At 40.4% G+C, this 15145-nt stretch overlaps 1 protein-coding gene across 2 annotated transcripts in view; it reads right to left on the minus strand.

Moving 5' to 3' along the window:
- Positions 1-1642: 1642 nt before the first annotated feature.
- Positions 1643-15145, minus strand: part of castor2 (cytosolic arginine sensor for mTORC1 subunit 2) — a 30111-nt gene continuing 16608 nt past the window's right edge. For both annotated transcript variants that reach the window (XM_087847497.1, XM_087847498.1), the window contains exons 5-10: positions 11521-11653; positions 10093-10216; positions 7973-8083; positions 6959-7041; positions 5795-5889; positions 1643-4335 (exon numbers count right to left, since the gene is read on the minus strand). In XM_087847497.1, the coding sequence (XP_087703623.1) occupies positions 4273-4335; positions 5795-5889; positions 6959-7041; positions 7973-8083; positions 10093-10216; positions 11521-11653 (609 nt within the window). In that variant the 3' untranslated portion in view covers positions 1643-4272. The remainder of the gene's footprint in view (positions 4336-5794; positions 5890-6958; positions 7042-7972; positions 8084-10092; positions 10217-11520; positions 11654-15145) is intronic.

Consider the following 15145-nt stretch of genomic DNA (forward strand, 5'->3'; position numbering starts at 1 on the left):
CCCCTCGAGGAATATGCTCTGAAACCCTGAAGCAAATAAAAACTGTTGGTGCTCTATGCTAACTGGTGACCTGCAGCAATGATTCTTCTCGCCACTCACAGAAAGAGGGCACAAGCGTGCCACGGAGGTGAGCAGGCAGTCAGCTAACTTGTAGCACTGTAGGTGAGGCACCGTTAACCTCCCATGTGTCTGTGGAGAAAGACATCGCCTGCCTGACCTGGTTTATGTGACCTGCAGACTGATGATTTGCAATAGTTTGAATGTAGATATTTTGTATTGATTTGCACAAGGAAATATGTACAGTCACACAGCTTGTTGGAAGCACTGTTATTGGAGCAGAACAATGACAAATGGCATGAACGTCTGTTTGTCGTCAGAGCCTTTAATGCACCCAGACTTAACAGTTGCAATGGAAGAGCATTTGTGTATGCAGGGGGCTTGTGCTTGGGCAATTGTGTGGGAAGTGCAGAAACTGCTGAACAAAACTTAGGTGGACTAAGGCTTCTTCTTTCTAGGCATCTGGTCTCTGTGAAGGCCTGTAGCTGGACTCTGGTCCTGGTCAGCTATGTAGAATCTCAATGACTGGAGCACACACCGCCAGAGATGGCACTGCTAGGTCCAGTTGGCTGCCTGGGGGAACCAACCAGTGACTAATTCTCTGCCAGGCACGTCATCTGGTACATCTGCAGCCCAGTGACCGAGCTCATTGCATCTGCAGTTATCTGCCTGAGCCCTTTATCTCCAGCTAAGTTGCTGAAAATATGCGGTGCTTGTTGGAAGTGCTGAGTGGCCATCTACTCCATGGTTGTGGAATGGCTCCACAGGCGGTGGGTTGTCTAAGCCAGCCTCCTCTGTACTGTCTATGTGCTGTACAGTGACATGGATAGACAGTGGCTTTGCTACATGAAGCTGTTAGCTCAAAGACCTAATCGGGGAAGATGGGCAGGTGGTTTTCGACCATTCTTCAACCTTGGTCGAAACTGGGATGCTAAACTTGGAGAGGAGTGTGTAATGCTGTGCAAAAGCCATCTTTGCCAGCATGGGGACATGTCACATGTGCTTTGGGCTTAGTCAGCGCTCTCCTAGTGTGGATAATCCCATAGATGTGGCAGCCCTCATGCTGGTCCTTATCATGCAAAGAGAAACTGCACCCCTGAGAGTTGAACACGCAATTTTATCTTCATTTTAGTACTCATTAAAATGCAAAGCAAAATAAACAAGTATCGCAATGAAGGCAAAATTAGTGCTTTGTCCCCTCTTGGCATTAGCTACCACCACTCAGTGAGTAATGCTAACAGGGCAGTTAAGTTGGCAGATAAAAGAGTCAACTGCCAGCAGCCAGCCTGACTCAGAGGTGAAGAGCGCAAGACCTGAGGGATGACTCAGCATGTCATCACGGATCTTTAGCATGGTCAAGTGGGGATGTGATATCCACTCATTTAATTCATCCATGGCCGGTACACTTCATACATTTGTGTTAATAAAATGTGAAAAAAATGTGTCTCATTCACAGCTAAACTGGAGCTCTGAAGGCAAGATGGGGAGGCGACATCACTAGTTATTGCTTCGAGTATACAGCCCCTCTGTCGGTAAGTAAATACAGTAAAATGACACATGGGTGAAAAGTGAACACGCAAGCAGCTCAAAAAACAGCTAGTTTATTTTTTTTTTCATTTATTCCCCCCCCCACACAAAAGAAGCTTCAAAATGAAAGGCTTTCTCTTTGAAATGCAATCAGAAGAAATAACACCTTCCTCATGTTTTAACACTGATAAATACAGATTATCTACTAATCAAATGTGATCAGAGGAGAGGCTGCAGATAGGTGGAAGGTGGTGTGAAGAGAAGAAAACAAAAACATCATCACCAACGGTTAATACCAACAGAAATCGTTCCATGTGGATAAGATCTAGCTAAAGAAAAGAGCCCTCTCTGTGTTCACATCAGTACAGCAGGTCTGTGGGGGTGGGACCTGCATTAAAGTGCAGACTGGAGTAGGAGAGGGGCAGCTTCAAGACCAAAATGGACACCAGGGCTCGGAGTGTAACCTTCCTTCCCCTGTGTGAACCGTAGCTTATGTTAGCACATTTGCACTGACATTATTCTAGCTCATGGAAGTGGCTCAGTAATTTATGACTAGTGTCGATGCAAATCTTTTCAGCGTTTCTCACTCCAATGCACACTGTGAGCAACACGGTCACTGGCAAGTGTCGGCGTAATTGCTCTCAAACATGAGTTTTTGGCAGTTGGAAAACGGGTCATGCTGTTAGTACGATTGCCATCAAAAGCAACTATTTAGTAGTGAACGGTTTCTTTAAATGAGACAGATGCTCGTGGAGGAACTTCTGTTATTTTTACCGTGTTCAGTGTTGTTGGTACGCGCTTATTTGAAGTATTGACAGGGTGGAGGTAGCCGCTCCCTCCTTTTCCCCGCAGCCTCTACTTTCATACTTTTGCACACAGACCTGCATTGTAAAGTTAATGCATGGCGGGATCACAAATCCACCTCAAAAGATTATCTTCTGGGGTTTTTGTTTTAAATCCATCAATCAAATCAATATCAGTTGGAGTTTCAGATATATTTCTGGGTACGAGGAAGATTGTAAAGGTAATTTGAAATTTTATGTGCCTGGTATAGATCTGCACTGATTATTTTACTAAAACTGGCATACACTGTGTGATTTCTTTCAGTCGCGTTATTCAGCTCGCGCTCAAACTGTGCGACTGAATCGCAGGGGTTAGAAATTCATAGGTCAGGATGCTCTGATGTGACCTTTAGCTTGGTAACATGAAGTGAGGTGTTAATCGCTTCTCAGGTATACTACACAATGCACGACACACGATTAAAGCTAAACTGAGGCCGATCCCCAAGACGGTCGCACGAGTGAAAAATCGCCTCAAAATGGGCCAAAAATCACACTTTTTAATGGCTATTTATTTGCATTTTTAAATTTGTGTTCTTATTTTTTTTTTAATACAAACTAAACCAATTAAAATCAGTTTCTTCACGTCCGCTGATTAATACTCACTCAGTTTGAAAGATGAGGAAGATAAGTGGAAGAGAATGGCTGGATGGAGTTTTTAATCAACACTTTGTGACCCTCCATAAAAAAAGAAAAACCCACATTGATTTCAGTGTGCAATTTTTATGTTTTAAATTAGATTAATTGACACAATATGAACAAAGAGAAATAACAATTTAGAGCTAATTTAAAACCCTCACAAGATAGTACAGACTTAAATTTAATTTTGTGGCAAACTGAACCTAAATTTGGCACATAGTGGTTAGTGTGGGAGTGGTTGTAATGCTCACATGATAGTGTTTCAGAGGTCTAATGAGGACCACGTTGACCATTTCAGGTAACAAATAGTGTGCAGAAGAGGCTGATGGGAATGGCTCAAAATAAGAGACGTTTTGAACTGATTGTGACGCTGTGGGAGAAGTTATTAAGAATACGTCAACTGGGAACTTTGTTTTCTATATCCTATCCAAAATCAAATAAGAAATCAACAACCTCTCACAAAAATGACACCTATAATCAAATCTACAGATCCTGATTGGCCCGTCGATCATATTGCTCACAGTGTGCATGGATGTAACTTATTAAATGCACAAAATAAATGATTCACTTCACGTTTCGCCAGACTGATTATAAGTCTGGGGGACTTCAATAGTCAGATCGATGATTAAAACACGTTCAACGACGACTAAAAAGCAAAAACAAGCGCCAACGCTGGCTGTCTCCTTCTATTGCACATGTGCAGTATTTTAGACAAAGGCATCGGTTTAGGCATTCAAACATCTTGGCACTGAGAAAAATGACCTGTGGAAAAACAAAGCAAACAAAAAAAGGAGAATTTGATAACTATATATAATAATTATTTTGCTTTGAGAGTACATTCGTCATCTTTCCATGAGAGGAATTATGTAACTAATACAGTAGGGTGCTCAGGAGGGTCAGGGAGTGGGAAGAAGCAGCTTTAGAGAAGAAAAGAGACAGTTTGGTAAACTAACGCAAAAACTACCAGAGCGTGGAGGTGGAGGGGACTTGGGCACGAAGGAAGGCAAAGAGTAGTTGGGGGAGTAAAGAAAATGGTTGAGTAACAAAGGCTTCCCTAACACACTGTCACCCTCCTCTCTCCCTCCGTCCTTCCTTTCAGAGTTGACCCACAGTAGTCCGCTAGCAAGCTCTTGGCACTTTTTGGACATGATAAACTTTTAAACAAAATGACTTTGGAGATGGTAGTCGTCATCGCTTTCTCCAGCTTCCTTCACTGTGCAGCACTCTCAGTCCGCAGTGCGCCAATCACACTTTGGATGTTTTCTTCAGGAACCTGAAGAAGACGCAAAGTAGTTGATTAGAACCTTCTGATTGTGTTTTCAGATGTTTTTGATGGCCCCAAAAACATCTGAAAAAGCTGAAACAGTTTCTCTCCAGCTGCTTAGGGCCTATGCTGATGCCATAAACTGTATATAAAAGATGGACATAGTTGCTATGATCAGTGCCTAGTGTCTTCTTAACCCTTTAAGACCTACCATAGAACCAAGTCCGCCAGAGCTTATATTATATTTTTACATGCTGTAGTGCCATTTTTGGGAGCATTTCAAGTTGCTATACATCCATACAACCATTATAGCCCAGATTTTAATAATATGTATGCATTAAGTGCATAGTAATTACATGAATTGCAAAAAAGTGCAATAAACTACAAAAAAATTGAAAATCGTTTTTGCTTTTTTAACATATATTTCTAGTTAGAGAAATTTAAGAGGCTTATCCCTCAAAACTGTAAATACAAAAAAGTTGCACAAAATAGTTTCCTACCACAGGAAATTTATTTTGAGTGTCTTCATAGTTTTATTTTTGAAATACACCAATTTTTATACACTGCAGGAAAAACGAAAATAAATGTTATAATGCAAATTTGCAAAAAAGCAGCATATGTATCAAAAGAAACTATTTCCAGCAGTGCAGTATGAGTCCTAAGCATCCCAGAAACGACACAGAAAGTCATAAAGTCAAAGATAACTTTTAAAAACACCAGTATAGGCTCATGAGGCCCTGATTGTTAAAAAAAAAACTACATTTCCGCGAAAATGACGTCCCTTCCGGTTTCGGACAGGTAATGGCGGACATGCAAAAGTTTGCGCTGACGTCTATTCCAACGTAGGAAGTGTTATGAACAGCTGATCGGATCGGCAAAGTGTGTTTCTGGAATATTATGTTTTTGTTGCTGCAAGTGCTTTTTATGCAGTTTTTGCAAAACTATATGTGGAAGGAAACTGTGACCTAGGACAAGCTGATGGCATAAGATGTAAGTACAACTCCTCCGGTTTCATATGAAAAAAAATTATTGCGCTAGCTCACGTGGTTGCAGAGCTACTGGGATTTAAAAATAGTTATGCAAAACAGAGCGTGCCCGCTCCGACCGGCTTTAAAGGGTTAAAGCCTCAAGTTGAAGGTTTTCTGGAAGTGGTAAGCAAGAACTAAAAATCTTGACTTGAAACTAGTGAATTAAGTCAATAAGAAAGAGTTTACTGGAGTCACAAAGCCATTTTCCCAAAGACTTCTATACAAATTAGACAAGCGACCCCCTGCTGGCCACGGGAAAGAATGCAAGTTTAAAAACACCTTTGCACTGGCTTCACTCTTCAGACCCAGATGCTATGCATGTCCATCTTTTATATACAGTCTATCAAGGTGTCATGAACTGGTTAGACCAACCAAACAGCGCAACAATTACAAACAAGTTGGTTACAAACCAAACATATGCAGTAGAAACTGTTTCTTACCAGGGCGTGGTCAAACTTGAAGGTGCTAATGTAGTAAGCTGGAATGTCAGCCGTCGCCAGCGGTTCTGATATCTGAGCCACGATGCCGCACTCATCTGCAGACCATTAAAGACACGTTCTTTAAACTCTCAACAGGCCCCACAACCACTCTACAACTCATTAAAGCATGTTGATAAATACAATACACATTAATCATGATAACACATTTATTATCCTGATTAGAGCAGCCAGGTCTGAGGTCTTCTTGTGAAATTCTGGCTTTTTAACTATTGCGTTTTTTTTGTCTGCTAAGGCTTCACTTAGCCTGATTATTGATGCTCAGGTAAGCTGTTATATGAAGGTGGTTATCAACTAACATAAGCCTCTAACCAACCAGAAAAATGAGAAGGTCTACCGACTTTACAAAGGAAAACTATAAAACAACACAGCTGCTGCAGATTTGTCTCAGCAGTCTGAGTGTGTCTGGGAGGAAAACTATAGGATTACACCCACATATTTGGTCAGCAATAATAAAATTTCATTTATTTGAAGCCAGGAAGGAAAGCCGACAAAAATACAAATAAATGTAAGTTCACAGACTTCTCGGTATTGCAGCTTTATGCGCGGGGGGAATCTGACAGATTATTACTACTCCATGAAATTTCAGGTGTGTGTAAGACAGGTGCAGTTTTGTACTTTCACCTGCTGCCCTGGTGTTTAATGGTCTCACAGCAAAAAAGAAATAAATATGAAAAATATAATTTAAACATAGGTTAACTACAAGTACAAATAGGTGTCTTGTTTTAGGATCATACATAAAGGGCAACAGGAAAAAGTTCCTGGAAATAGTATTTTTTTATTGTCTGTTTAGGGTTAGATAAAGACTTTAGATCTTCCAGGAACAGTGACACAGTTTTCAGTGGTGATTTCATACCTGTTAATCTTTTATCTCAGGTATAACCTGCAGTTAGTATGGCAATCTACCCTGATAAAAAGCGAACCACCTTTTTAATGCTAAAGACTCTGTGTTAAACCCACAGTTACCTGGATAACTACACACTGGGATGGTTATCAAACCAGTTCTGACAACGCTGATCTTGATACTTGAACATGTGCTTTGTTGGCATCAATCTGTAGTAGCATGTGGCCTGCTTCTATCCATTACTACAGCAACAAAAAACTCACCAAATCCTAAAGGTTGCCCTCCAATTCGAACCATTTTCCAAAGCTCACCAGAGGCACTGGTAAAAAGTACATTGTTTGGAAACCTGGAAGAAAAAAACCAGAACAATTATATTAGCTTCAGTATTTATTAAAATACATTTGTACCACATAAAGGCTGGTTAAGTTACTCACTTAAGCAACACAAGTGTGGTCATACAATTTCTATATTTCTGAATTGTTACCAATAATAAGACATCATAAACACAGTATTAAATCATTCAGTTCCAGTATTTCATTAACTCTGTCATCTTTAAATGTTTTCCAAGAGTGGCTTTATTTGACCTTTTTTTGCTTTATTTAACAAATTATGGCACCAGGCATGGTTAGCAGATAAAGGTGCATCAGAAGAAGCCACTAGCCACTCAGCACAGTGCAAAAACAGCTAAAGTCTGTGCCTGCTGTGCACCCTGCTGCACTGAAGAAAAGAGCCATTGTAAAGCAGAGTAATTTGGGTGACCCATCCCTTTAAGGCAACACATTCGGTCTTACATAAAACGTGGGGACATTGCTGACCTACATGCTGCAGAAACAAAATCTAAACTTAACAATTCAAGTTCACTCCAGTTGTTATTTTACTTCCACATGGATTGAAGATGTTACGAACCAATATAATGCAGACCTTTTTTAATTCATTGGCAGCCTTTGATCAGATGCTAACACAGGAGAAACCATGTGGGACCTGCAGCTGCTCAAGTTCCTTGATGGCCCTCCTGCTTAATTAGTGTACACTGTTAGAAACTAAGGGAGTAGATGAGTCAGACTGAAACCCACTGTGACTTATGTGCAATACACCCAATAGCTCTGCTTATTGCCTAGCAACAAACTAATCACCACCTCAAACAACAATCAGAAACGCACTCCCCTGCATGAATACAAGCTGCCCTTTTATTGGCGATTAACAGACAACAAAACCTTAAAAGAACAAGTGTAGTTAATTACACAACAGCAGTGTGGTGGTGGGTGTTTTTCTTCTACCTTTGTGTTGTCTGTTCATCCATGACCAGAGAGATGTAGCCCTCGATCAGGGAGAAGGAGAAGAAGCGGATGTGGTTCGAGTCTTCACTGGATGCTCCAGACTCTTTTTGCCTGGCAAAGACAAAAACAATACAGTTTTTGATTGGACCTGTGACACTTTGATTAATTTCCAGTTAACTTTTACACCTTTCTTTTGGCTGCAACAAGCACGCACCGCTTTGCAGACTGTCAAGTGTGTGTCCTCTTACACAGGAGGGAAATAAAAAGGGTCTTAAAGGCCAGAGTGTGAATGGATGGCAAGGGAACTCGAAACGGTCCTCAACTCTCTGTGTTGCCTAACAGCTTGAGTAGGTAGACTGGGTTCTGTTTGAAGAACTCAGGGTTTTCCATTTAAAAAAAGAAGATTTTGAAGTCCGTGCCTATGTGTAATGTTGTCCTTGGGTTCCCTAACAATGCTAACAGTGAGAGTTGATGAGGTCATAGAACTGCTATCTGTTAAACAATGTGCACACTGGAAGCGATTCGCTCGAATGTGTCCATCAGAGACCATAGAAAGTGGAAGACATCTGATATCTTCAAGCAACTACAGCTAGAGACATTAAGTGGGCGGGGCCTGTGATAAAGGGACAACCAATGAGAGTGAAAAATACCATCGATTGGCATATAAGCTGCTAGTAAAGAAGTTAAAGGTCACCTAGGCAACAGGACCCTGGATTGTCCGCAAGCTACTAGCAGCCAGCCTCAAAGTGCACGCAATGTATACGCAACTTTCGTCATGTAAGGCAGAGGTGGTTAGTCAGCCAAGGAGTACATGTTCAAGTCAGCTTTTTTCTTTACTCATACTGATGGTAAGAGCAGCTGATGACGAAATATCACTAAATGTCCAAAGTGTGGAATATCCAATCTGGGTCAGTGAGGAGTTGCTGCCCCAAGTATGGGAATCTGAGTACCTCTCGATCTTGTTTCTAAGGAGGAAAACAAATCCTACATTTTCTTGCTTTTTTAAAAAACTTTGGCATATTCCATTTGAAATCGGAAGCTAGAATTTCAACTTGATTGCCCTGTCAAGCTGGACTTTCAACTCAAAGAAGCCACACCAACACTGATTTAATAATCAGAGATGGTGGCAGTGCAACAACGTGGACCGGGACTTCCTTTTTTTTCCCTTTTAGTTTATAGAGCTATTTCACAGCAGGTGTTTTGACTGTCAAAAGCCAGAAAATAAGAAAATGCCCATTGAAAGTGCTGTAATTTACATTTCCTAGTATCCTAGGAGTATCCTAGGATACTAGTATCCTAGTGAGCCATTTCAGTGAGTGAACACAAAACACCTTGGAAGGCCTTAAAATTGCCTCATTTAAGTGGAATGAAGCAGTCATTGTTAATGCCTGCTTTGACAGGACCTAAAAGGTCTCTAATTAAAGTATTACTGCACACAACATATATGTATAAAAAAAAAACAACCCTCAAATTATGCAGACTAACACACAATGGATGGAATCATTTTACACTATTCTCTCATTATTGTGTGGGGTTAGTCTTACGCTCTGGTGCTGCACTTACATGAAGATGATTAATGTGTGAAAAAGATAAAAGATGAAAGAAGGGTTCAAATTGATGCATCACAGGTCATCATATTCTGACACTCAGCCTCTGACACTCAGCCTCTTGTGTGGGCTGAGCTCCAGAACATTTTCCCAAAATGCCACCATTTAGCATCTCCTAATTTTTCCTTCCTTGTCTAGGAAATGAAAGTGAAAATAGTCTATTCTCGAGAAAATAAGCTTTCCTGAATTTTATACCCTTTTATACCCATATAATTGAAGGCAGTAAAGAAAATTTTTCAGACTTGACAAGGCTCCAGCAGAAGACATCAGATAACTTTAGATTAACTTAGATAATTAGATAACAAAAAAAACTGAATACTACTTTCCACTGTGGCCAAACTTCTCTTAATGAGCTAAATTGCTGTTTTATCCCTTTTAGGTAACATCCTACATTTGATTAATAGACTATAAAGAGATGCTGTCCTATGTTCTCAGTGATTGAGTGGAATCCTGGCAACATGCAAAACATGCAAAAGGCCTTCAGGGCCTTAATGAAGTAATAAAATGTTTTACCCTCCAGAGTAAAACATGACGTCCATGAGCAGAGTGGCCACAGAGGGCAGTGTGTCTGGGTCCAGGCTGGTCACACAGAACATGTTGCTGGGACTGGATAAGGGGTGAATGATAGGACGGGGCACTGAAAAAGATAATACATGAGGGCTTAGGAGGCTTCTTAATAAATGACTACATGGCAATACATTTTCTGATCATCCTTTTTCCATTCGTCTGAGCTAGTTTAGACTTCCCTTGTCTGTGCTGGGTGAAAAAGTGAGCTTGAAAACTGCATTTGCCAACATTAAGAAGGAGCTTTCGAGCTCAGCTTGCACAACAACAGGAACAAAACACTTACAAATTGTATGAACAGCGATAAAGACTGTGTGCTGTGTAATTGAAAGCGCCGCAATGCACTTAAGTGGAGATTATCCAACATCCGTTTCTACAATCATAAATAAACCTTTAAACATTAATGTTAATTAGACACAATTTGATGTATATGTTTGCACATTTTATATTTAAACAGTGCTGAAAAAGTTTACGCATTTATAAAACTTAAAATGTAAGCATCTCACCCGTAATAAAAACAAATCCACAACAAACGTATTATTATTTCAGGGCTGAGAAACAAGCATAATTACATTTTAATCCCATTTCCTGTAGTGGAAACATTTAAATTTTCTTTTAATCCGGGACTAGTCTTAAAGGGGGGCAGATTATATTATATTACATACATGCTGTTCCAGTTGTTGATGCTCATATTAAATACTGTAAATGTGGGCCACAAGGACAAGCTTCAGCGTGCAGTAAACACTTAACCACTGAGAGCGGATGTTAATATGGTGATCTGTGGGTGTGAGCACAGAAGCCCCACCCACCTGCTGTTTTAACATTCTGTGCACGAGGGGCAGCCAATCGAAAGAAAGTGGTCTCAAAGGGAGAAAGAACGGAGTCATAATGGCTTGAATGAACCGAGGTTGTACTATATAAGGTTCGTTTTAAAGAGATACTTTAATAAATTCCAAGAAAAAAAATTGAGCTGGAAATTAACATAATGGGTCCACTTTAATGTCTGGGCAACAGCACAAATTAATATGCAGAGATTATTACGTTGAAGAAACAAGTCTGACAACATCTTGTAAGTGCTTTGCAAAACCCATTTCCGATTACAGAGATCTCAGTATCAATATACTATCGTCCAATCGCATTGCAGATTGCATCTGTGCAGAACCACACAGTGGCGACAATTTGGCTTTTTAAAAATGGATCTGTGTTAATAAACAATGACCAGTAACCTGTACGTCTTGGCCCAAGTATTGGCCATGGACCCCCTCAAGTTGGCAGAAATATTGAAATGGCAGTCCACATTAAAGGCTATTAAAGGCAGGGTGGAAGCATTAAGCTTTTCTCTAGACAGAAATATTGAATTATTTTGTTAACTCTTACCTAGTTTTGGTTTCACAAAGCCATTGGTCACCCCCAGATTGTGAGCAGCAACAGTCTCCCCGTTGACCACTCGAAACAAAGTGAATTCGGAAGACAGAGTGTGCGTGACCATCGGGAGGTCTCGCTCTCGAACCTGAGGACGGCAACATGAACGAGTTCAGAGGTCAAGAGTAAATCCTGAATATGTAACAGGGAAGAAATGTCGATGGATTTTCAGAGAAATCGTTTGATGGGAAATCCCACTCTTATTCTCCAAGCCCGAGCTTTTTGCTAATGAAATGCTTTCATTTATTTTCAGTGTGCCCACTCTCTTGCTCTGCCTAATCTACATTTGCTTTTAATGACTTCCTACAAAATGGCTTTTGATAATGGGCAGAAAATGGGATTGGGCTGTTCATATTCAGCCAGATTTATATGTTCTGAGGAGGAGCAGAGAAGACAGTAAAGCTGCATTCTTTACTTTAAACACAGCCTTTAGTTCTGAGTATTAGCATGGGCAGAAAAAATGGAACATGGATCTTTGCCTCTTATGCCAACCATGCCGTCATTGTTGAAGGTTTGTTTACAGCCGCATGCAGCTAATCGACAGCTTCACCCTTAGGCCACCAGCGTACCGAGAGTACAATCCTGCATCATTAGGGCTGAGCAATATGTCAAAGCAAGTTTATTTGTTGAGCTCTTTTCATACACGAAGGTAAACATGTGCAACGTAAAGCAAAGGAGCATACAACAGTTAGAATTAGAAAACAAAGAAAATTGAAACGTAAACAGACCAAGAAAGACATAAAAAGCGAGAGCTGGCCATGAGCCAATGCATTTTAGATGATTATTGTTACAGTCTAATCAGATCATCATAATATGACTCACTCAAAAGCATTTGGCATTTTTTGGTCCTTGTGTAATTGCATTAAGAGCGGGGTTCACGAGCACGTGGCTTTGATATGTATTGTGGAGAATTAGAAGATTAAGTTGAAAGGGTCAAGAAGACCTCGGGGAGCCAGAACTTTTCACAGCAAATTTCAAGGAAATTAGTTTTCCAGATTTCTTAGAAACTAATTGCTGACAGCAGGGGTAGAGAAAAAGCCACCAAAATTATTATGGTAATGAAGCAATTAATATTTATATTTCTTTAACTTTGCTGTCTCTAATTAAAACTACGCTGATCTCTGTTTAAGGTGGGAAGGGATGGGGGGGGGGGAGGCGGCGGCATGAATTTAATTGGCGTATTAGCTGTCGCTCTTGTAATTGTTGCTCCTGAGAAGCTGGTGTGTGTGGCAGATCTGAGCAGACTGACTCAGTCAGGATGCTTGTTGCTCTGTTGAAATGGGTGTATTCAACGTTTGGGTCAGGCTTTACCGCTTTATGTAACACAAAAGATCATAGCAGTGAAAAAAAGAAAACATCTTACGCTGGTTTGTCTTTTGGCCTGCTGAGGGATTCAGTAATGCAATGAAACACAGAGTGAAATGAAGATAGGAGATGGCTTGTGGGTGTGGATAACAAGGTCAGTGTTGGACGTTTTCTTTACCTCTTTTCATCTTATATACCAACAATTAGGACAGTGGGAAGGAGCCAGTGTCGAGACAGGAAGCATGCCCCGAGTATGATACCTTAAATTCCAGCAAGAGGCTGATCTGCTGATCCCCTTTATGTAACAGATTATCAACATCAGCACAGGTTTTTTTTTTTTTCATTTTCATGAACATGCTGAAGCTGGTCAGCAGGCCTTGTTTTTCCATTAATGCAAGGCAATAAAAAAAGAAAGGAAAAAAGACTCCCTGTAGCCAAAAAGGCACGAGAAAGGATTTCATCCTAAATCAAAAGAAGTGGGGCCGTGCAAGGTACAGCATATCCAAGGTTATTGCTTTTTCATATCAGGCACTGTAGATGTAAACAACTGTGCTGCCAGGAGTTGCATAAAAGACAAATAATGCAACACACCGAGCATGCTAAGAAGCAGATCAACTGTTGGCTCAAAACACACACAATTATATTGACTAAACAGAACTGAAAAAGAAACTGCACTTTCAGTTCACTCTGACAGCGGGGGGGCTGTGTGAGGTCAAGCACTGTCATGATACCTGAAGCACAGTCTGGATTCATGTCAATTAAAATGCATCCCAGTGGTTCCCACTGAGCATGCAAATAAGCAGCGGAGAGGCGGCTCTCACTGCAGCAGTTGCTAGTGCTGTTTTTCTACTTATCGCCATTAAAATACCTGTGAGATCAGAGGATGGTACTACAAACAGTTTACTTCTGATTTAGCTCAGCATGTGATGGAGCGATGGCCTGTTCAGTGTATACAGCTGTGTATTGCCTCTCATCCAACAACTATATACAAAAGATGGGCTACCATGATGTCATGGGTTTGTAAAGTCCCACTTTAAAGTCTCAACTTGGACTTGGCATCACCATCTTGGTTCTTGATTTCTGTTCAATTTTATTTATTAGGTGCCAAGTCACAGCAAAACTCTGCTCAAGGCGATTTAAAATGTAAGGTAAACCTCTACACTACTGCAGTGAGAACCAAAACAATCAGACCACCCTCTATTAACAGTCACTTGTTGACAGTGGGAAGGAAAAACTCCCTTTTAACAGGAAGAAACCTCCGGAAGAATCAGGCTGCTGCGACCAGTGGGGATCAGTGTTGGTCAAGTTACTTGAAAAAAGTAATCAGTAACTAATTACTGATTACTTCCCCCAAATTGATTACTTATTTTCAAAAGTAATTAATTACTTAGTTACCTTTTAAAAACACGATTTACAACCTGAATAGGTAATAAAGCGATAGATCTTTCAGCCCAATTCTACTTTTTCTGCATAATCCATCATACAAAATGTAATCAAATGGAAAAGTCTCTTTTTAAAACTTGTTTTATTAGTTTTAATCTTTTAACTTAATGCATCAAGCAAAAATGTAATTATATGCACCATTCTCTGACTGGAAGAAATTTGTTTAATATTTAAACCTATTTTCTGCACATTCCAGCACATAAAATATATATTTTTTGTGTTTACACTCAGTCTTTCAAATAGATGCAAGTAAAACACAGCAGAAAATAAATAAAGTCAAAGACTCACGGTCCTGTTGCTCTATTTTCACCTGTAAAGCAGGAGTGAGGTAGGCGGAGGTGTGCTCTGGTGCAGGTGTGCCACGAGTTTCTCTGTGAATTTCCCATTACGTCGTAGCGCACTCGGAGCTTGTTTAGGGTTTTTTTCGGTGTAAAAAGAAGTTTTCTTCCCACGCACAACAGACACTAATGTTTTTGTCACTTTTTATGGAATCAAACTCAAAGGTCAGTACTTCCACGCTTTAAACGCTGCACGCTCATACTCTCCCCCGCACTTGATATATGATCCATTGTTGTCACGAACGTCGCACTCGCTTACGTCACTGTCATGAGACATTCTCGCAAAAAAAAAAAAAATCACGGTTTTAGTAACGCAGTAACGCAGCGTTCCTACGGGAAAGTAACGGTAATCTAATTACCGTTTTTGCAATAGTAATCCCTTACTTTACTCGTTACTTGAAAAAAAGTAATCAGATTACAGTATAAGTAACGGGTTACAAGTAACGCCCATCTCTGGTGGGGAGTGAGGGGGAGGGAGACAGGACAAAAGATAG

This window comes from Neolamprologus brichardi, chromosome 10, assembly GCF_056152115.1.
Source record: "Neolamprologus brichardi isolate AB-2024 chromosome 10, ASM5615211v1, whole genome shotgun sequence".
Classification (NCBI taxonomy): Eukaryota; Metazoa; Chordata; class Actinopteri; order Cichliformes; family Cichlidae; genus Neolamprologus; species Neolamprologus brichardi.